The sequence below is a fragment of the Tenrec ecaudatus genome, chromosome 5, assembly GCF_050624435.1.
Source record: "Tenrec ecaudatus isolate mTenEca1 chromosome 5, mTenEca1.hap1, whole genome shotgun sequence".
NCBI classification, from domain to species: Eukaryota; Metazoa; Chordata; class Mammalia; order Afrosoricida; family Tenrecidae; genus Tenrec; species Tenrec ecaudatus.
This window is the reverse complement of record NC_134534.1, coordinates 51,384,783-51,409,324: the sequence shown is the minus strand read 5'-3', so window position 1 is coordinate 51,409,324 and position 24,542 is coordinate 51,384,783. Positions and strand designations below refer to the sequence as shown.

Sequence of the window (24,542 nt, the reverse complement as noted above, 5' to 3'; positions counted from 1 at the left end):
TTCAGGTTTGTGAGTATTAATGATGTTTTCAAAGAACCATCTTTTTAAAAAAAACACACTTCATTTTATTGAGGGCTCCAAGAGCTCTTATCACAATCCATCCATCCGTTGTGTTAATCACATTTATACATATATGTCAATCACATTTGTACATATATTGCCTCATCACTTTCAAAACATTTACTTTCTAGTAAAGCCCTTGGTAGCAGCTTCTTATTTTCTTTCCTCTCTCATGAACCCTCCCTCTTGAACCCTTGATAATTTACAAATTATTATAATTTTTTCATGCCTTACACTGACTGATATCTCCCTTCACCCACTTTTCTGTTGTCCGTACCCCAGGGAGTGGGTTATATGTAGATCCTTGTAATCATTTCCCATTTTCTCCCCCCACCTTCTCCTTACCCTCCTGGTATCACTACTATCATTATTGGTCCTGAGGGGTTTATCTGTCCTGGATTCCCTGTGTTTCCAGTTCTTACCTGTACCCATGTACATGCTCTGGTCTATCCAGATTTGTAAAGTAGAATTTGGGTCATCATAGAGGGGGAGAGAAGCATTAAATAACTAGAGGAAAGTTGTATGTTTCATCGGTGCTATACTGCACCCTGACTGGCTCATCTCTTTCTTGCGACCCTTCTGTAAGGGGATGTCCAATTGTCTACAGATGGGTTTTAGGTCACCACTCTTCACTCCCCCTCATTCACATTGATATGATTTCTTTTCTGGGTCTTTGATGCCCAATACCTGATCCCGTCAACACCTCATGATCGCACAGACTGGTGTGCTTCTTCCATGTGGACTTTGTTGCTTTTGAGCTAGATGGCCGCTTGTTTTCTTCAAACCTTTAAGAATTCAGATGGTATATCTTTTGATAGCTGGACACCATCAGCTTTCTTCACCACATTTGCTTATTCACCCACTTTGTCTTCAGCAATCACGTTGGGGAAGTGATCATAGAATGCCAGGTTCTTAGAATAAAGTGCTTTGAGGGAGCACTTGAGTAGAGGCCCAATGTCCATCTGTACTTTGATACTTAACATATAAATATGTGTACATTGATCTCTTTCCCTATAATTATATATAAATATATTTCTATATGTACATGCCTATATTTAGACATCTATGAATGCCCTTTGCCTCCTAGTTTTTTCCCTCTATTGCCTTTTACTTTCCTCTTGTCCCACTATGATGTTTGGCCTTCCTTCAGGTTTCAGTAATTCTTCTCAGTTACAGGTTACATTGCTCTTGATCAAGCCCTACCAGGTATCCTACACCCTCCTTGCCATTGATTTTAGATCCTTTGTTGTTCCCTTGTCCCTGAGTTTGTTAACACCCACTTCCTTCCCCCTGCCTCCACTTCTCCCATGTCCCCCTGTCACTGTCAGTCCTGTTGTTTTCTCCTCTGGGTTGGTTATCCCACCTATCTTATCTATATAGACATGCAGAGACAATAATAAGTGCAAAAACAAGGCAGAGCAAAACAAAGCAAGAGAAAACAAAAAAACCCCACAAACAACAACAACAACAAAACAACACCAAAAAAGAAAAGCCTATAAATAGTTCTAGGTCTGTTTGCTGACCTTAGCCGTGTTTCCTGTGGAGTATGATAGAGCCCTGGCTATTTTTGGTATTCTCTGGGGACATCATTGCTTTGCTCCTCTTGCTGCTCTGTTGCATGCCTTTAGCATTTTGTGCCAGTGTGGTGGGGTCAGATCAGGCACATTTCCTGCACTCTTCCTCCAATGTTGTTCCGTGTAGTACTGTGGGTCAGTGAGGGACATCTTGTCTCTTGGTGGGGCCAGCCCTATGGTCCTCTCTGTGCATTGGGTGCTCTGAGCAGGAATATTGTCCTCATGACTTGGTGGGCCAGGATGTGTTCCACCCTCTCCCTCCTTCCCCCTTCATTTGCTCCTGTGTGCTCTGATCAGACACACTCCTCTCCCTGAGCTGTAGCTGCAGTGCTGTTCTCTGTAGTGCATTCTTCTGGGAGGGGTGGGGTGTCCACGCAGTTGGGATTTTGGCCAGCCACGCTGATTTCTCTATTGCAAAGAACCATCTTTTGATGCATTAATGTCCCGACAGTTCTCTGTTTTCTTTCTTCTAATCTCTGATCTTTAATATTTCCTTTCTTCTGCTTTTGTTGGATTTAGTTCTGTTCTTGTTCTGTGTTATTTAGATGGAGGCTGAGGTAATTGACATGAGACCTTTCTGTTTTCTCATAGAGACATGAATGGTACATTTCCCTCTCTGTGTTATGTTAGCTGCTCCAAGTGAATTGCAGTATTATCTTTTCAACTTTATTTAGTTCAAAATATTTGCTAATTTCCTTTTAATTTTTATTTGATGTATGAGTTATATAGAAAGGTACTAGTTAAGTTTAAACTATATTTGAGATTTCCCAAAGATCTTTATATTATTGACTTTAATGTTATTCTGTTCTGTGAACATACTTTGTATAATATAAATCTTTTAAAATATGTTGATATTTGCTTTTGGCGCAGAAATGATCTAATTGGGTAAATGTTCTTTGTACATTGGAAAGGAATGTGTATTTTACTTTTGTTGGATAACTTTTTTCCTATAAATACCAATTAAGTCAAGTTGTTCAAAGCTTGTATGACCTTAATGATATTAGGTATATTTTTTTCTATTGTTGACAAGAGAACATTTAAATCACTTTAGATTTTCTACCATATATCCGCAATGATAAGCTGACCTAAATATCAGCCCATGCACCTAATTTTACCACAAAAACTGCATTAAAAATGTGCTGTAGAACTCAGCTTATACAAGAGTATATATGGTATTTATCCTTGCAGTTCTATCAGCACGAGCATCTCTACTCACTTTTGATTATTTGCAAGTTGCAGTGAATTTCTCTTATAGAGCGTTGACTTTTTGCACTGCAAGTATCTTTTCTGACCTTTTGTTCTAGGATTAGTTATGGTTTTGTTTTTAAAACACCTTGACACTTTTACGCATTCATTTTGGGCATGGGTCGACAGGATCAGAGTAGAATTTAGTCAAGGTTCATTATTTTCCTGCTTAAGCAGAAGGAAGGAGCTCTAGTGGAACAGTGGTTGCGTGTTAGGCTGCTACCTGCACGGTCTGAAGTTGGAGGCCACTGGCAGTTCCTCAGGCGAAAATGGGGCTTCGACTCCTATAAATTAGTCTCTGAAACTGCATGGGGACATATCAGTCACAAAGTCCTATAGGCCAGTTATGAGTCAGCATTGACTCAAGGACAGTGAGTTGGGGTTTTGAATGCGGAAGCAGTGGGTTAGTCTTCTGTCCATTGCTCTGTGTATTCTAAGGCCTCTGTCTCTTGGGGCCAGGAATTACTCATAGCCCTGAGTGAGTTCCAAGATTTGGAGACTTTCTCACCAATCTTACAGGTAGTTCATTTTTCAGCCTAGATTAAAATGTTCATAGATCAAATAGTCAGTGGGTTTTCTTCACAAATCACTGTATTTCTCCTGTTCTGCATTTCCCCTCTGCAGTCGTTTGCTCTGTAAGCATCGGTCACCTTTACCTCTCAGCTGTTTCCTATCGAGGGTTCGTTCCACTTTCCATGCTGTAGCGCGGAGATGATCTTTCCTCTGTACAATAGGCGACTCTGTTAGTTCTTGTTTTATGGCTCACTGCCCTTCTTTACATTTTCAGTACATTCAAAGCCACCATTTCATGCTGTCATGTTTGGAATGATTTCATGTCAGTATGGTAAACATGGTTCTGTTAGGTTTTTTCTTTTGGTCAGTAGAAACCCTGAATTGTATTTTCTAATTAAAAGAAATGCATTAATTGTCACCTGATGAAAACATTTAATAAAGTATATTTCCTGATAAGTAGGCCATGAAATACATAATTGACAATAAATCTCATGCAACATTTTAGTTTCGTCTTTTACTTAACAACATTTTAGTTTTGGTCTTTTACGTAACAACGTTTTAGTTTTTGTCTTTTATTTAACACCCAAAAGATTACCTCTGTGTGGTCATTTTTCTTATCAATCTTAAAAAAGTCAATATTTCATATTTGCAATTTCTTGAAATATGTTCATAACTGTGTAACTCTGTGTTGTAAATCCCCACCTCTATTCTTATGGTTAGAATCCCATTTGGGAATGGGTTGTCTGTGTTGTGTTATTAGTAGTGGGGTAAATCTCTTTTAAGAGAGAAGAGGTTCAACAGGCAAAGGGTCTGAGATGGGGAAGGAAAGAGGACAGTTTATGTGGAGCTCCCCAAGAACCGGGAAACCAAAGGAGGAATGACAGGGCTTTCCCTCCACGCAGACGGAAACACAGCTCTCCCTAGAGAGCTTGCACCCTGAAGTGGGATGTGCAGCAGCCTGTACTACAAGGAAATAAATGTCTGCTTCTTCAAGCTTCCAATTGAAGTAGTTTAGTTATTACCCACACTGGTAAACCAGGATAGCTCTCTATCAATATCTATGTATATCTGATACAGTTGACGGTTTATGGCTTTGTTATCTAATGTATATATTTCCCCATAAACAATGATATTGTTAGAACTAACTTAGTAAAATATAAGGATATAGCTTTTTATGACTAATATTTAAAGGATACAACATATTCTCAGCAAAGTGTCTAAGCCTGGTGGCGCAATGGTTAGGCATTTGTCTGCCTATAGAGGAGTCAGTTCTTAGGCCACATCAACCCCTCTTCAAGATAAAAGGCATTAAAATCTACTCCTGTAAAGATAAAAAAAAACTTTATAGTGAAGTTCTCCGTCCTATAGAGTCACTGTGAATCAGAATCGACTTTATGACACAAAACAACCAAGAGTGTATTAAGCTGTACTTTGTCGTTGTGGGAAGCCCTCTTAATTTTTCGTTGTATGTGTTTTGGAATATGAAGCCCAGGATTGACGAACCGATGGAGGCAGCAAGTGGGGGCAGTATTCCTCAAGAGTTCAAGAAGGAAAAGAAATGTTTTGAAACTCATTGTGCTAGCAGTTGTGCAATACTGCGTGATGTGATTGAACTATGATACCTGAATTAGCTCCCACTCAAATGGTTTTGAAGGAAAAAGGGTTATAAAAAAAGGTGTTTTTCACTTTAATGGGTCTGGCTAGCACTTTGACAATACCAGTGTCCACTGATGACCAATCACCGCAGCTTTCCTCTATGGGGCGGGTCTTCTCTTGGTGGTTCTTGCTGTTGTTCGGTTCCATTGAGCTAATTCCAACTCATACCAACCTCCTGTTCAACAGACTGAAATACTGGCCGTCTGCACCGTTCTCATAATTAGTCTTCTCTGTGAGCCATGTGGCAGCCACGGTGTCAATCCGTCTTGCCGTGGCCCCCCTCTTTTCCCTGCCCCTCTACTTTCCCAAGCTTGATGTCTTTCTCCAGCGACTGCTCTCGCCTAAGAGCACGTCCTACTTACTCAGTCTGTATGCTCAGCAAGTCATCAGCCAAACTGGATTATATATAAAGAAATATGGTATCAGGATTGGAGGGGGGCTTCTTATGCATGTGTATATCCATGGAAGACAAAACCTTGCTTGCCGAAAGTGAGGAGGACTGGAAGCACTTGCTGATGGAGATCAAGGATTGTAGTCTTCAGTATGGATTACACTACTCAGTGTCAAGAAAACCAAACTTCTCACAACTAAGCCAGCAGCTAACATCATGATAAATGGAGAAAAGACTGAAGTTGTCAAAGACTTTGTTTTGCTTGAATCCACAATCAATGCTCCTGGAAGCAGCAGTCGCTGAATTTCATTGTTAAATTCTTTTGGTTAGCAGCTGAGTACTTTACAAAACAGTAAATAGATTATTTTGGACTAGACACGTGTTAAACTACTTCCTCATCTTGACAAATAAAGTCCTAACGTCCTGACACCAGTGATGCCAGCGGTATCCTTGTAGGACTAATTGACTCCTGACATTAAGGGTGGTGCCTTTGGCTTGACCCATCAGGTTTGCTAAATATATTCCAAAGTCATTTTAAAAATTGCCCCGCTAGATGAAATTGTTCATTATATAATTTTCAATAATAGCCTCTAATTGATCTCAGTGCATTAGCATCACAACACTCCAATCCATTCTCCGCTGCTTAGTCAGAGTAATCATTCAAAATGTAAATCTGCTTAGGTGCTTCTCTGAATAGAGCCTTTGGATGGGTTCACCTTTCCACATGATGAAGTGTAAAATCCTTGCCAGAGTTTACCAGGCTATCTAGGATCTGGCCATTGCTAATTTTCTTACTGTACTCTCTGAAATCTGAGCATTTTGCACCAAGTGTTTTTTGCTTGTTTGATTCTCGCTCTTTGGGCAAGTAATTGCTTCATCCTAGAACACTGATACCCTCTTTCACACCCTCTGCACAACTTTTCTTTAAGTGTCTATTTAAATGCTATCATCTCTGGGGAATATTTTTCTCTCTTAGAAAGCCAAACTGACTGCCAGCGAGTCAATACCGAATCATAGCAACCCCCTATGAGTTTCTGAAATGGTAACTGTTGACGGGCATAGAAAGCCCAGTCTTTCTCCCATAAAGCCACTGGTGGGGTCAAACTGCTGACCAGGTGGATTACAGCCCAACGTGTAACCACTACACCAATAGGAGAGCTTAGACTAGATTGTACACCTCTAATATTTTACATAGAAGACTCACATTGTGTCTTATAACATGGCCACACAAGCAGGCTACTTTTAGTTAATGTCTGACTTCCTTTCTGAATATTATTTTGTGGAAGGTCAGGACCCTAGCTGTCTTCTTTGGTTTACCCCAACCGGTAGAATAGCAACTCACCAAAACAAAGGAAAAGGGAAACCTATTGGTTTGAATTGGTTCTGACGCATGGGAATCTCAAGTGGTACAGAGTAGACCTTCTTTGTCTTTCTTGGCTCAACACATTTCTTGGTTGCAGTCTTTCTAGAAATACCACCAGCCCTTTCTTTCATGGTGCTGCTTGGTAGGTTCAAACCACCAATCTAGTATCTAATCTCTAGGTGTTTCCACCACTCACACACCTTTGAGAAAAGGACTTGACAGCGATTACATATAAATATTTTAATTTGTGTGTAATAAATTTCTGAGTGACTGGTTCAGTAGGAAAGTATCTTGTTTTGGCTGACCTAGAAAACTCAAAATGTAGGTAGAAGCTGTTTCTCACCTCATATACTTCTGAGCACAAAACAAGAATAATAGGGTGATTAAGTTCAGAAGAATTAAGATTCCCAACCTACCAAAATTACCTGTCAACTTCTCTCACAAAGAAATCCATCTCATCAAATTTTCATCTTTGAAAAGCAGCTCTTACAAATGTCTAAGTGCAAGCAATACAGGAAATTTTAATAAAAATTATTTCAAAACTTCACTGTATTTCAGTAATCCATGATTATCCTATTTACTACTGTTGAGAGGCTTCAAAACAGATGATTACAGAGAGCTTTCGAATGATGTTGAAAATTCTTTTATAGTCCGGTTTTGTTGATGTTCCAATTGTTAATCACTCAGATCTTAGGGAATGAGTGTATGAAAGTTGTCCAGGAATGCTCGGAAGATTCTTACAATTTCCTAGTTTGGGGTTAGCTTCCAAATACATATATACCTTAAGCTATTTGAAACTCGATTTCTGATTCAGCCATTCCTCTTTTCTAAACTCCAAGGAGGCAGATTATTTAATTATGTTTTTAATTAGCTCCTTATGGATCAAAAGGAAGATGTGACATATTGAAGTACATATTTATCAAAAAAAGTCCAACCATCCTTCACAAATAAAAAGAGAAGGAGGCAGATAATCAGAAACATCTATTATTTTTAAACAAAATGGGCTTTTTGTCATTTGTTGTTGCTGTTTAGTTTTAAAAAAATGAGTAGAAGTTGCATTTCAGTATGGACTGTACATAGGACTAGCAAAATGACCCAATTCAGTCTCTGTTTCGGATGTCTGCATTTCATGAGTACCAAATCCAAATTTTGGAAAACTGACAATAATCAAGATTTGTCACATGAATGCGCATGTGAATGATCAAGCAGATTCAATTGTTATTCTGAGCATTTATCCTTGACTGATTAGACAATACAAATGAGAAGTCAGACAGAAGGTGATGTGCATATTAATGATTAATGATCCGTGAAAAATTTCAAGAATATAATACACCTTAAGAAAATAAAATCACGGTGAGTTGCTTGAAAACCTACAAGAGCTCAGAATAAATATATTTTAAAAATAACATCTTGTGGGGAAAATAACCTTTTAAAAACAGGATTAAAAATTTAACTGCCATAATGACGTTTTAAAAACTATTAGGGAATTCCAAGATTATGCAAGTATAAGTCTTTTAAATGGTCCTTTAGCGGGGATTTTCTGTCTCACTAAGGTTTAGCTCAGACATCTTTATCTGTGCAAGTTTTGAAGATGCTCATGGATCTCTAAACCTAAAGCCAACACATGACCGCAAATTGTTGGGCTTCCTGAGGAGTCCCTGATGTGTCCGGTTGTGCGGGAAGTAGTCTTTGCTGGGTGTTGTAGGTTGGCTACACCTGTTTCACACCTGTGAAAGCCAGAATCTAGGTAAGGCAGAAACCTTTCAGAGAAGGAAAAGTCACACATTTTTCACTCATAGTGAGCAATAGAAACATTTTATGAGTGTGCCCAGTCAAAGGCATACTTTGCCAGCCCTGGAAAAATAAAGTGATTCTCATCAAAGTCAAACAGATTTAACTATATACCAAGTGTATTCGATTCCCAGATAGTCTGCTCCAAACTGATGATTCACTTTTAATTTTAGTTTTATTTGTGAATTGTAAGTATGAGCTTTTGGATTCAGGTTCATAATTTTACTTAACTTTCTGTCCTTTGTTCTTTTGATTGTTTTTTTCTTTTATTTTTCCCGCTTATCATTCCAAATCTTCTGATTCTAATCTAGCTGGGTTACTGAACACTGTTTTCTTATTGTTCCCTTTTTTTCCCCCTTATTGATGCAGTTGAAGCTGCAGGTCTGTTACTGACTTGTATGAGCCCCTTCAAAGGCACTGGGAGAGGCTGTGTGACTGTGTTCACTTGTTCATAAGTGTCTGTAGAATATGTAAACATGAGGTGCTTATCCTGTAACCACTGTTCCTGTTCTAAGACCAACTGTATCCCAACTGCCTTCTGTTCTAGTACTTCATTTTTACGGTGCCTTGCACTGACCAGCCGACAGGCCAACAGCAGCAATTGTTAGGGACCCTTGAGTGGGCTTGGACTCCAGTGACTCCATACCGCAGAATGAGACGCTGCCCAGTTTGACACTCTCCTCACAATTGCCTTTATATTGGAACCGATGTTTGCATTCCTGTGTCAATCTCTACAGTCCAGAGATTTCCTTTTTTGGGGGGTTTCCCTTTTACTTTACCAAGCACGATGTCCTTGAAGGTGGCACTACATTTAGGTCAGTGGGAAGTTCTTTTTGGTTCTTAGTCTTCTCCACATAGTCCTGAGCCACGATCTGTGCTTGGCTAGGACTGACCACCAGGAATAACTCTCCTGCACACCGGGTGGGCCCCACAGCTTGTGGACATAAAGGAACAGGTCTAGATCATAAAAAAAGGAGCATTGTAAAAGTCCACCGGAAAATGGAAACAAAAGGTAGTAGAACTTTGCCATGAATGTTTTGAAGCCCTTGTGGATCACCCTAGAAAACGGTACTTTGGCAATCCAACACCAGCTGAGTACTCACTTAGTGTGTGCTGCAAAGGGACAGAAGCTAATTCGTAGAAAAGTATGGAGACAGACCCTAATATAAACTTTCCAAATTTTATACATCAAATAAAAATGAAGCATGGGTGGGGATTTTCCCAAATTTGAAAGGAGACCTATATATTTACATATTTTAAATAATAGCTGGATGTGGAGCTGAAAAATATTCCTGAGTTAAAAATAAATTTATGAAACTATTTTTAACCATGTAAGAAATCAGGCTATATTCTTCTGATAAGAAAGTTGTCATACAAAAGAGGTGAACATGTATGAAAAAACAAAACCATAGGGGATATAAACATAGAGGTACAAAGAGGACTCTGGAGACACACAGGTTAAATGTAAGGATTCTTCCCATAAGATCAGCAGCTCAAAGCTCAAACCCAAACCGACTGCCATCAAGTCGATTCTGAAATGTCATAACCCTGTGTAGTATTTCTGAGACTATATCTGCATGGCAGCAGACAGCCTCATATTTCTTCTGAGGAGGGCCTGGTGGGTTAGAACCACCAACCTGTAGTTAGTTTCTCACTGCTTCACCCAAAGTGCCACTCTGCTCTGTCCTAAATGGCACCGCGAGTCAGAATTAACTGAGTGGCATTGGGTTGGTTTGACTTATGTGATGGAGTAGTGGTTACCTGCAGGGGGCTATGATTCCCATAGTTGGTAATTCGAAACCACCTGCAGCTCTGCAGGAGAAAGACAGGGCTTTCTACTCCTGTAAACAATTACAGTCTCAGAAACCCACCAGGGGTTGCTATGAGTCAGCATTTGCTCTATAGTAGTGACTTTGTTTGTTCTGGATGTTATTTAAAAGCAGCCAACTAAATAAAATATACACATGTTGAAAGAAGCCCTTTTCCCCTTTATCTTCATTTTCAGAATTATGGATCCCTGCCTGCTACTCTAGGTACATGTGATGGTGGAGAGGGGTCTAATTAGGAAACAGACCTGGTCTCCCATGCCTCATAGAGATTATATTTCATGCTCCATGTACGTTTTAGGGATAGACATGGTGCCTCCTACTCCTGTACAGAGTTACAGTCTTGGAAACCCACACGGGCAGTTCCACCCTGTCCTAGAGGGTCTCGATGTGTTAGCGTCAACTCAGTGGCAGTGATTTTGTTGTATACTTGAAAAAAGAACTCAGTGATTGTGTGTGTTCGAACACCTCTGTACTGTCCAATCTTTGTAAAATATGTGATTACATTAGTCAATGTGTTAAAAATGGATATGTGGTCATTTATATTGGATAATGACCTTTTATGTAGGAAGTCTAAGTTGTTATTCAAAATAAAACAATAAGGAAAATTGACTAAAAAATTCTACTTTCTGGATCAGTGATAACATTCACTTATGAAATATTGAAGTATCAAGAAGTGACTGGGGAGCATTTAAGCTTTCCCGAAATTCTCAGGGATATCAGAGGTCTGTCAAGTGTTTTATTCCATGTAAAACTTAACTGCATTGATTTTCATTTGGCTGGCTATTTTGAATAAATACTAGAAGAAGTTTGACCTCAGAGGGAGGAGGACTGTGTAGAGAGAAAGCGCTTGGGTTTCACATATATCTCCCCAAAGTTCAATTTTATTGTTGCCAGTATGTTAAACGGTGCCTCTTGGAGCTCTGGTGGCGCAGTACTGAAGTGCTCGGGTACTAACTGGATGCTCAGCGTTGTAACCGTCAGGCGCTCCGAGGAGAGCAATGCAGAGTCAGTTCCCATAAAACACTCTGAAGTCACAGGAGGCACTTTGACTCAGTCCTATAAGGTTCTTGCACTTTGGAATTGTCTTGATGGTAAAGAATTGTTGCTGCTGTTTCTCTTATAATTGTATTTTGGCAGGAAAAAATACCATGATATTTCTATTTCTTCCTACCCAAATCGAGTAATTATAATACATCTTTAATTTGACAACCCTCAAAATACAAGATGTCTTTCAAAAAGTCCATGGACAATGGAATTTCCCCCAGACTTTGGCAGCCCCATCATGTTTGAATCAACTCTATCCTAAAATAATTTGACTTATAGTCAAACTTTATTATTTTATTACTCTCTCTGATGCTTATAATTAATTGAGAACAAATACTGGTCAGCATCTCTGAATAATAAAAACTTCTCAGCATCTATGAAATTAACTATGTTTTTTTTTTACAAGTTTCACATGATTTCTGTCCTAAGTGAAATATTTGTCTCAAGCAGAATGATTCACATTATTTTTCTTGTTGACTACAAAAGAACTGGAAGCTGCTTCATTTAATACAGGGAGCTTCCAGGTTCTCACTAGATTTCTAAACCTGTTCCTCTTTACAGGAATAGAAAGTCTAATTTTCTTCTGCACAGTAGCTGGTGGTTTCAAACTCCTGACCTTGTGGTTGGCAGCCAGCATGTAGCCACTAGGGATCCTTGTCTCCAGGTTAGGAACATCCAATTTAAGGATACCTCTTACTTGCCCTTTAATGTCATATAAATTCCTATCAGTTTGAAAGGACAGAGCCTACTTGTACTCACAACAAATTTCTTCATTGCAGTATCCTTACTTTTAATGAAAAGGCTTGGAAGCTTTCCCTGCTATAAAATAAAACTAAATAAGAACTGTGTGTACCTGTTCTGAATCAACCTACGAATTCATTTAAAAGCTTAAAGACACAGAAATTAAAAGGTAGTGAGTTATCTTTTCAGATTCAATAGCTTTGATGTCTTTAATTAAAGTAAATAATTAATTCACAACACTCAGTTCTTATGCCAAATAATACCCGACAATTTAGAGTGAGCATTTAATGGATGAGATAGCACAAACTTGAAAGAACAAAATGTTCAAGGCAGACTTTACTAGTTAAGCTGAAGTATTGTTTGATTTTTAGAAGCTGCTGGAATGGTTTTACTTTCAGGCTTAAGTTTAAAGATTATTTCAGGGAAACGGTTTTGGGGGTTCAAGTCTCCAAGGCCCCAGAAAGTCCGGAGTCCTTGGTTTTCTGTATAGTCCCTATTTTGATCAGGATTCTTATAGAGAGTCTGTGATCAAACATGCGACGGTGGTAGCCAGGCACCTTGGCGTCTTTCTGTCCTCCTGTTGGAGGACAGTTGCTTGTGAAGAACTATCTTCATGAATCAAATGAATAATGGCTTCCCAAAAGGTGAGAGGGGATACATCATGTTCAGTGAGTTTGTGTTAGTGGAGGAATAACAATTCAGTATACACGGTGAGAATGGTAACACACTTTAAGAATGTAATTAATTTTATTGAATTGTGCATATAGAAATTATAGAATTGCTGTATGTTCTGTACATTTATGCAAATAAAACATATGTTGTGGATTTTGGAAATTGTGCAAACCCCTATGTATTGGTTGCCTTTATGTATGTATGTTATATATTTGGCTGCATTATGCACAAAATATGATATGTTTTCAAGAACAATTATAAACATAAAAGCAAATTTTATCATTATTACATCGGTGGCCTATTATACAGCTTTCTTTTCCTGAAGGATGTGGGAATCAGACAATGGAAATGACTGGTGGGAAATATTGTCAGTTTAAAAGCAGTTAGTTAAAAGAAGCAATTTTTTGAAATATCAGTGATTTCTGTATAATTAAGTCAAGGCTCATAAAACTAAATGCCTGAAATTACTATTTTAATTATGGCATTTAAAATAGTAAAATATATATTATTAAAAATCACTTATAATTTTTCCTCTGGTGTAATTACTTTTGATGTGTTTGTAATTATATAACTATGACTGATAACATGTCACCAGTATCATACATTTGTTTCCACAGAGAATACTGCTTTGTATGTCTGATTTCATAATAAGCTAAATAATATCCGCTTGAGAAAATATGGGCAAACACTTGAATTATTTCTTTTATAATTGAATGCTTTATTATTTATAATTTAATATTTATTTAATTGAGTGCTTATCTTCATTTTAATAATGTTTTACTAATGATATATGCATATCTTTCTATCTGTAACATTTTGATTTTAAAATGAAAAAGTTATGTTTTTTTCTGATTCTATTAATTTATATTGTTTAGTGTGTATGTATCTATATTATTTTGTGTGTATGTATGGACAGGTATTTGTATTATTGGCAACATGATTTGCTCCCCCTTGAATAATTTTAGTATTATACATTTATTTGTTGTCATCATTGTATATATATTCTTATTCTATATATATTCTTGAGAATATGAACTTCTTTGAGCCTGGGTTTATTTTCAGTAAAATGCTTTGATAATGGGCTGCTTATTAAAAGTATCTCTTTCCCAGGAGTTGAGAGCTCAGTTTTCACCCTGTTACAAAGCAGCGAACAGTAAATATTCTTAAAGTGTATTCCACCTCTCCTTTTGTCCCATTTTTACTGGGCTACTTTTGTTTACTATTGTTTTATTGGCAAACATCGTCCTACATTTTAATGGCTTTGTATATTTCTTCTGTAATATAAGTTGATTGTATTCCTCTGCCCATTGCTGTAAGGACACAGTCCAATAATTTACACACTTAAACTTCCTTTTGTGTAACAAGATCTGTGCATGGAAGATTGAGACTTTGTCAAAAGGTATCTTATCCTTCTGAGAAAGGCCGTGTAAATGAGTGAACACGCGAAGCTACACTTGGTGCCTCCTGCATTTTAAAACTGGGCATCAGCTGGTTTTCTGCTTCCGTGTTTCAGAAGACCTGACCTTGTTAGGATCCCTACTTTTATACGGAAATTTCTACCCTACATTTTAACCTAAGAGATCGGGAACTTGTTATATTTTATTAGTTGGGGGGGGAGTAGAAACTCCATTTATTTTGCGCATGTAAATAATAATTTACTCACTAAGAGAGTCCTCAGAGAGTGTACAAGAGCCCCAAATAATTTAATATCCTTTGGTCACACAGATGTTAACTGGAGCAATAAACTTCTTTCCTAGTATTAGTGAAATGTACGTAGAGTTAACGGAGAGGGAGAATGCTAATAGATCTGCAAAAATATCATAAGACAGATGATGTGGACCTTTACAACTAGAGAAATGAAGGAGCTCAGCCAATGCCAGCATCGGAGCTTACTGATGCTCACGTGTCACTCTGTTTATACACCTTTGAGTTTTAGCTCATCACCCAGACAGGAAGGAACAGAAAGCAAGTAAGAATGCCTGGATGGCTTGTTATTCACTGATACTTTTTCTTTCTGCTGTCAGTGTGAATGAGGACTAGAAATGGAGATACACGTGAGTTAATTGAAGTCTGAGTTTACCGCCATCAAATTGACTCTGATGCATAGAAGAGAGTAATATTTTCTGGTACATGGTGCAACAATTCATAGTGATGATAGTAATAACAATAAGATTACAACAAATGAACAGAAAAAGAAGGAGATGACATCAAGAAGCCTCGGAAGGAAAAGTATGTTTGGGGACTAATTATGGAAGCAGTTGTAGAATTATGTTTAAAATGATTCAATTATGGAATGACATACGACATGTGTATTAATTCCCAAATCACAGCAAATTAAAACCAACCAACAAACAAACACACAACGTAGATCCAGGAATGAGTTTTCAGCTAAAACAAATCCTAGCTCCAACTTAACAAAAATTAATTCTGACATTATGGCCTTGCTCGATACTTGCCTTCATGGAATGATCACTGAAGATAAGGGTGTTACAAACAGTGTGCTGAAGAAAGTAGATGGTGCCTGGCTATCCTTCAGAATAGTGCCTGGGGTCTTAAAGACTTGAATTCAAACAAGCAGTCATCTAAGCGGGGAGTCAACTAAGTCCACATGAAAGAAGGACACAAGCTTGTGTGATCCAAAGATGACAATTACCAAATTCAAATATGGTGGAGAGAAAAGTATTGGCGAGAATTATGGATACCCAATTTATGGAAGGCTGTGGAGGAACATGGGAAGCCCCCAAGTGAGCTGCAGAGTATCTAGTCAGACCCAGCCACTGGCAGCCAGGCTTGAGCCAGGGCCAGAGTCCTGAACAACACTGCCATCGTGATTAGGCTGAATCGAACACGGGACTTGGCCAGCTGAGCTCCCTAAAAACATGATCTGAAATTATTCTGGGTGCAAGGAGCTCTTATATGCTCCATGTCAGAAATTTCCTCCTTGGCTTTTGGAATGTTGATGGGGTACTTCTCCCTCTCACATATTGTTTCTTTTTTGGGCTTTACACCAATATGATCTTATCCTTATCGCCTTAGTGTGATTTGTTTTGCGTTGGTTTCTGTTGGGTTTACCAGAGGGAAGGCACAGGAGGAGTGGATGCATAATGAAAATAGCTGATACCAGGCATCACAGGGAATGAGGGGCGGGGGTGGGCAATAGGGAGGGAAAGGGGAAAATGAAAGTGGGAGGGAGGAGCACTAGATCTGATCATGACCTCACAGCTCATATTGAAGGTGATTTAACCATGGAGGATGGGGGGGGGTGCGCTCTAAGATAGATGTGGTGGTGATTGAACAATCCCCCTGTACGTGATTGCATTATTGGACTACTCAATTTTGTGATATGTAAATTATGTGCAATGAAACTGTTGGAGGAAAAAACAAAAACAAAACAACCTACAACTGTTAATAGTTTGGGAACTTTTGAAACAGCTCCGAATATCTTTATTTCCCCTTTTGTTTTTCTAGCTTCTTTCAGTGCAGACATTCTGTACTAAGGCTGGGCCAAGACACTGGGGGAAGGACTGGCTTGGCAGTACTAGGACGCAGGTAGTGAGTAATCCTGACCAATGAGAACGGATGGAGAGGAGGTGAAGGCAGCACTTTCAGAGAGGAAATCTTTAGACACGGATGCCTTGATGTACTATCTGAAGCACAGGAATGACCAGTGTGTGTTATAATTCATTGAAAGTTTTAGGGCGGGTTTCTAATCTATGGACTGTACTGATTACTTGCAAAATTAGGCACATTCAGCAAGGTAGAAAGGATGGCAACTCAGGAGGACTGATGGGCTACGTTCCACCCCTTCCATTTCTCCTTTGTTCTAGCATTTGAAAGTGTTTGATGCATATGTAGGGGGGGGGGGCGAAGGAGAGAGGAGAACTAGGAATTTGTCAAGAACAGGATTTCCAGAGACAGATTAAGTTAGTTGCAGGAAATGACTTGCATGTTTGAGTAAGAATATGCAAATTATAAATCCATTCATTTATCAAAATGATGAATACCTATAATTTATTGTGTGTGTGACTGCCAGACTCCTCCAAATTATTTCTTTATAGAAATCTGTTAATCGATAATGCTATTTTCCAGATAATTTAGATTCTTCTATCCCCAAAGGTTATCAGCACCTCCTTAACCCTTTACTGGAGACTTAAAGTATGCGTTAGCTTTGACCTGTGGGAGAAAATTATGATATGTTATTGTTGAGAGGATCTGAGAGACAGTGTGGAGGGAAGTATTTCTGAAAAACCTTTGCATAGTCAAATTCCTCAAAAATCGATTAGGATGCTGATTCATTTGTCATCAATGGCTTTCATGTACCAGTAACCACATCCAAGATACTAGATAGACGTTCTTTTTAAACCTTTTCATATTTCTATGCTCGTTCTCTCAATGATTTTCTTAAGGAGGCTTCTTTAGGGCCCTTTGAAACAGAAATGGATGGGAAAGCAAAATTATAATCAGACTCATTCACGTTCATGAATTCATGCCTAACATTTTACTACTTTTCTCTGTTCAGTCTATATCTTCTGTCTTTTTATTCCTGTCTTTACAATTTTTTATGTGCACCAGTTAAGAAGTTTATATATGTTTATGTACATGAAGTGGCATGGACTGCATTCTTTGAGATGCGCAACTTGTTTTCTATCTTGTCTTATCTCCATTAACATAAACTCATTGTTATTTATTTTTATTATTTTGTGAACAATCACTTTTAATGAACTCTTCTATTAAAAAAATTTGGGGGGGTTCTTACAGCTCTTATCAGGATTCATACGTCAATTGTATCAAGCATACTTGCTCATGTGTTGCCATCATCATTTTCTAAACATTTTGTTTGTTTGAGTTGAGTCCTTGATATTAGCTCCTCTCTCCCCACCCCTTCCCTCACCCTCCTACCCTTGTGAACCCCTGATAAATGATTAATACTTTCATATCTTACACCGACCGCTGTCTCCCTTCACCCACGGTTTTGTTCTTCTTCCCCTTTGTGGGTGGGGTGGGTGTGGTTATGCATCGGTCATTGCGATCGGTTTCCTCTTTACTCCCCCTTCTCTCCCGCCTTCTCCCTACCGTATCCTTACTCCTCTTTCTGTTCCTGGGGGGTTTATCTGTCCTGGATTCCGTGTGTAGAGATTTCTTGTCTGTACCAGTATACATGCTCAGGTTTATCCGGATTTTTAAGGTAAACACGGGGTCATGATATTGGGGGTGAGGAAGCATCAAGGAACCAGAGGAATATTGTGTGTTTTTGAAGTGCTGTCTTGCACCCTGGCTGACACGCCCCCTCCTTGGGATCCTTCTGTTAGATGTCCAGTGGTCTACACATGGGTTTTGAATTTGGGACCCTAGCGTCTTTCATTCTCAAGAGTATGTTTGTTTGTTTTGGGTTTTATGGTGCCTGTTATCTGATCCTGTCGACACCTTATGATCACACATGCTGAGTGTTTCTTCCATGTGGGATTGTTGTTTCTCTGCCAGGTGGTTTCTTGTTGAACTTCACGCCTTTAAGACCCCAGATGCAGTATATTTTGACAGCCGGGCACCATCAGCTTTCTTAAACACATTTGCTTATTCACCCATTTTGTCTTTAGCGATCCTGTCAGGAGGGTGAACATCACAGAGTGTCAGGTTGATAGAACACAGTGTTCTTGCATTGAGGGCCTGAGTAGACACTCGGTGTCTCCTAAGCGTTCCAGCTAATATTTCAAGGCACTGTAGTTAATCTGATCACATATGGGCAGGTCTTCCAAGAGCATAGGTGTTTTACAGTAAGACTTTCAAAATTGTTTCCTGTTGCATGGGATTATGAAACAATTGGCTTTTACAACCATGTTACATATTTCTCCCTCTCTCTTTAAAATCATTGTATTAGGGGCTCATACAACTCTTAACACAATCTATACATGCATCCATTCTGTCAAGCACATTTGTACATTTGTTGCCATCATCATTCTGAAAACATTCGCTTTCTGCTGAGCCCTTGGTATCAGCTCTTCATTTTTCCCCTCCCTCCCCACTACCCCCTCCCTCATGAACACTTGATATTTTATACATTATTATTATTTTGTTATATCTTACACTGTCCAACGTATCCCTTCATCCACTTTTCTGTTGTCCATCTCTCAGGGAAGTTGTTATATGTAGATTCCTGTAATTGGTTCTCCCTTTTCACCCCACTCTCCTGCAACCTTTACTGTATCACCACTCTCAGCACTGGTCCTGAAGAGATCATCTGTCCTGGATTCCCTGTATTTCCAGTTCCTATCTGTACCAGTGTACATCCTCTGGTCTAGCCAGACTTGTAAGGTAGAATTGGGATCATGATAGTGGAGGGCGGGTGGGCAGGTAAGAAGCATTTAGGAACTAGAGGAAAGGTACAGTGTTCCATCATTGTTACACTGCACCTTGACTGGCTTGTCTCCTCCTGGTGACCCTTCTGTAAGGGGATGTCCAGTTGCCTACAGATGGGTCTTGGGTCCCCAATCTGCACTCCCCTTCATTCACAGTGATATGACTTTTTGTTCTTTGATGCCCGATCCCTGATCCCTTTGATACCTCATGATCACAAAGGCTAGTGTGCTTCTTCCATATGGGCTTTGTTATTTCTGAGCTAGATGGCCACTTGTTTACCTTCAAGCTTTAAGACCCGAGATATTATATCTTTTGATAGCTGGGCACCATCAGCTTTCTTCACCACATTTGCTTATGCATACATTTGTCTTCAGCAATCACATCGGGAAGGTGAACACACAATGATATGTTTTTTTTTTTTGTTCTTTGATGTCTGATAAATGATCCCTTCAACACCTCGTGATCACACAGGCCGGTGTGCTTCTTCCATGTGGGCTTTGTTGCTTCTGAGCTAGATGGCCGATTGTTTACCTTCAAGTCTTTAAAACCCTAGATGCTATTCCATATCTTTTGATAGCTGGGCACCATCAGCTTTCTTCATCACATTTGTTTATGCACCCACTTTGTCTTCAGCAATTGTGTCCGGAAGGTATCATGGAATGCCAGTTTAATAGAACAAAGTGTTCTTGTATTGAGGGAGTACTTGAGTGGAGGTCCAGTATCCATCTGCTACCTCAATACCATACCTTCAAATATATGCACGTAGCTCTATTTCCCCATCCCCATATATATATTTGAATATGTACATGCCTTTATTTAGACCTCTATAAATGCCCTTTGCCTCCTAGTTCTTTCCTCTATTTCCTTTTACTTTCCTCTTGTCCTACTATCATGCGCAGCATTTATTTAGGTTTCAGTAATTCCTCTCGGTTACATTACCCTTGATCGTGCCCTACCAGGCCTGTTTCTCAATTCTAATTATTGTGTTTGATTTTCATTTGAAAAATACTTATTTGTCACCAATCATGAACACACCGCTATAATAAATAACGCTGAGGAAACAAGGCATCACAACATGCTTCAGTCTGTGTATGTAATCCCGTACCACTGCCAACCTGACTGCTGTCAGTGCTACATATTTCAGACTCTGATTATGAGTCCATGCCACTACTGATATTAATAGTTTATTATTGCAACTAAATCCAATTTTATGCATGCTGTTAGTAGCAAACAGTTTCCTCAAGACCATTTGTGAAAGTTAATAGTCAATATTTTTCAACTCTTTTCTGCTATTACCCACAAAAAATAAGACAAAAATAAAAATGTAATTTATATCACTATCCAGTACTACACATTTCAAAACTCATGTCCTGATCGCATATAACCCTGATGGTCCAGTATGATACCAAAGAAACCTGGCTCATTTCTCTCATACCCTCCTTCATGGGCACACTCTATTGTGTTAACCAAACAGTCAGTCATTCAAACCCAACAGGAGAAAGGCGAGGTAGTTTGCTTCCAAAAAGCCTTGGGAAACCTATGTAGGATCACTATGAATTGTAGTCAACTCAGTAATACTGGATTTTCCTAGTATTAAAGCTTGAAATTATACAATAGTTCTTAAAACATGGTTAAAAAGTATATTACCACTAAAACACTGTTTTCAATAAAAAGCAAGAGAAGGCATTTTGAAATTTTCTAAAATTTAGAAAATCTTAATGTTGCTTTTTAATATCAGAACAAGTTCTAGAGTTAGGAAGAAAAATTAGAATACTGTAAAAATTTGCCTTAAAGAATTCTTACATAAAAAGGAAATATAAATATTGGAGCGCAAAATCAAGGATTTAGGAATTGCTTGTTTCTTTGCACTTAAGCTGTGGTCTCTGAATTTGCCTTTATTTCTTTTTTTTTTCTTCTTTGAAGGCCCATTCACAGGACACCCCGTGAACACAACACTGTGTGGAAGATGCTGAACATGGTTCCGAAGTTAACATGCCTGTTAACTGATGATATTCTGAAGGCACTTAGTGAGAGTGTCATTTCTGAAACATGGGTGAAAGGTAGCACAGGTAATATATACTGATCTCGGGGAAAATTTGACAAAATAAAATGCATGCCACTATTTTAAGTTATCATGATGATGCTTAAATTTTCCTTTGACATGTTAAAAGTGTTTCGTTGGAAGTATATTACTTCCAAAGTTACAAGTAATGACTTGAATGATATATATTTTTATTATTTACCTTTTAGAGATGACTTTTGTTCCACCTTTAACGTGGCCTACATCTGGAACACCGTGAACCTAGGGTACTCATCAGACACAGAGTTCTGGGCATCATCTCCAGAACTTTTGGTTCAGCAGGTTGGGATGTGATCCAATGTGCATTTCCAATGAGCTATTAGATGACAGTGTATGGTCTGTGTCTAAACTTGGAGAGCCACTCACTAATCCCCAGGTGTAGCAATCTAACATGGGTTTACTGGGTTTACGTAGTTCTGATAGCAGGTAAACATAGTCACTGTTTTACTGATCCAGAATTTGTTTCAGTTTTGCTCTTTAAATCCCAGTTCAACTTTAGTGTCTGATTTCTTATTTCATCTATCATAAGCAAATTAAAAAAGTCTTTTATACGTATATATATTTTAGTGAGGGTTAGTAAATTCATTCACATGCAATCAAACACAACCCATCAACACTCAAACTAGTAGATTTCAATAAGGTGGTGTTTTCTCTTTCTCGCTCTCTTTTTTGGCATCTGTCAAGCACCTATATTGAAGAGGAGGAAGTGAACTATGTTTAATGTAGCCTTTGTTTCAGGGATATTTCTTATTTGTTCACTGGAATTATAAATCATGATAGATATTATTATTTTCAACAAACGAAGACTCCCAAGAATTAAAAATATCATTGTTGATAAAACTTCAAACATAGTTAAGCATTAGTACAATCTCTGTTCTTTGCCAATAATGCCCTTGCTTATATAAAGTAATTCATCAAGATCCTGATACATTTAACTTATCTGGACTTTTGAGAATTTGTGTTTATTAAACATTTATATCTTTTGAGAGCTTCACCTTAATGTGCTACTCATGATTTGTTCCATTTAATCAGAAATCAAGCAGAGAAATTTAAACCATAGGAATTTTGTAGAATTTAAATGTTTCTGAACAAGAAAAGTTTATTTAACATTATTTTGCAATTAGCTTCGGAAAGTAATTTAAAAATTAATAGTCTTATTATGAATTGCTAAATTATGCTTAGAGTGGTGAGAAATTCAGCAATAACCTAAATAATATTCAAAGAAAGATTGCCTACATGCATTGTGATATATCTGTTAAAATCACTAACTTTTCAATTAGCAGCTCAAAGCATAACTCACTTGCCATCATGGTTAAAAATAATAAGGTATTTCCATATGTATTGATGTGTAAATTTCTAGGATTGTAAATTAAAACAAAGCATTTCAGAATCATATGAAAATATTTATGGAAAAGTCTGAAATTATGCATGTGTGTATATGTTCTTATATGTGTGTGTATACTTAGCAATACTAGAGTTCATTGGGAGGAATTTATATATAAATATGTTAATTGAGGGAGTGTGCTTGAGGTGGCGATGAAGGATAAAAACGAATTATTTTTTCTGTACATATCTTTGCTCTTATAGAAAGATGAGGCTTTCTACTCCCATAAATAGTTTCAGACAACTACACCCACAGGGGCATTTCTATTCTGTCCTAAAGGGTCACTATGAATCAGAATCAATTTATTGGCAGTGCGATTGGTTTGGCCTTCTTTGCTCTTGTTGGATTTTCTACAATGAGTACATATTCTTCAGTTCAAGCTTAAAATTATAAAAATACGTTTAAATTACCATTAGAAGCTAATGTTTTATTCTAAAGTCATTTTAACTTAGGTGATTGACCATTATAGTATGAACTTTCATTCTTAGGCAAATATCAACTTATGGTTCATAATTTATATTGAATGAGGTATTCCCACTTGTATTTAAGTGGGGGCATACTTTCCATGATGTATTTTTGATCTAGGAGACTCTGTGCACACTTACCTGTGTCAAACAACGTTCTCCTGTGTATTAAAGACATCTGGAACTGACAGCTCAGTCATTTCACTTTCAAAGTAGTCAACTCATTAAACAGCTGACCTTTGTAAACTTCTCTGTTCGTGTGGCTTGAAAACAAGCTCGATTAGCTGTCTGTCTCTCTCTCTTTTCTTTATTCATGTATACATTTATTCCTCTTTCAGATAAGGATGTTGTTATTTCAAGTATTCCCTCCAAGCCCCATATCACCAGAATGCTAACTTTCAATCTGCTGCTGAGACTTGTGTTTCTCTGGTGTCTTTCCACACAGCTGTTTACACTTTCTGGTCTTTTTCCTGGCTACAGGTTATTTAGGATATCATTATTTAATGAATTTCCTAAACTTATTATATGGCATAATTAGCCTCTGATAAATACATTTTTCTTAAAAATAAAATATTAACAATTCACTCAACCCCAAACTCACTGCCTTTGAGTACATTCCAACTCATTACTCATAGTGACTTTATAGGATAAGATAAAACCGCACCTGTGGGCTTCTGAGACTGTAACTACTCTGTATAGGGGTAGAAAGCCCCTGTCTTTTACCCATAGAGTGACTGGTGGATTTGAACTGCTGACCATGAAGTTAGCAGTACAACCCATAACCCCTAAGCCATCCAAAATATAAATAGAAACAGAAATGCCAGATTTCCCAAATACAAACAATATATACATATCTTGAATCTAAGTGATATATGTACTTAAATATGATTTCTATCTTAATATTATTTCTATAACTAGATTTGTAATATTACTGTACTTACATAAGGCAAGGAGTGATGGTGGAAATTTCGACAAAGCTTGCACTGAACCCATGATAAAATCTAGGGACTATATTTCCCAGAACCCATTCATACCCCTGTGGAAGTTCCTGAGAATCTTGTGTATACCTGAACCTTTAAAAATAAGCTTATTATGCATGGGGACAGGTCAGGGATAGGGGAGGGTTCTGAGTTCAGCCATGCAGGCTTCTATGTTTTCTTCTTCCTCAGAGATTCTACTTAAAATTCCCTTGTGATGATCTGTGTCTTCCAAAATAAAACCTTCCATTTGGTCAGACAAGAACCTAGGCCCAGGAATGTTTATTGAGTTATTATGTCTGCAAGGATTTCTTATATTACAGGTATAACACAATTCAAATGTTATCAGAGTTTTCCATTGAATGTGTTACTTGCCATACCATTGTTATGAGGTATCCTAATAT

At 38.1% G+C, this 24,542-nt stretch overlaps 1 protein-coding gene across 1 annotated transcript in view; it reads left to right on the top strand.

Moving 5' to 3' along the window:
• The window catches only part of CNBD1 (cyclic nucleotide binding domain containing 1), a 308,432-nt gene that overhangs the window by 166,687 nt on the left and 117,203 nt on the right, over positions 1–24,542 (top strand). Inside the window, exon 6 of the mRNA XM_075550829.1 lies at positions 21,157–21,302. Within this exon, the coding sequence (XP_075406944.1) occupies positions 21,157–21,302 (146 nt within the window). The remainder of the gene's footprint in view (positions 1–21,156; positions 21,303–24,542) is intronic.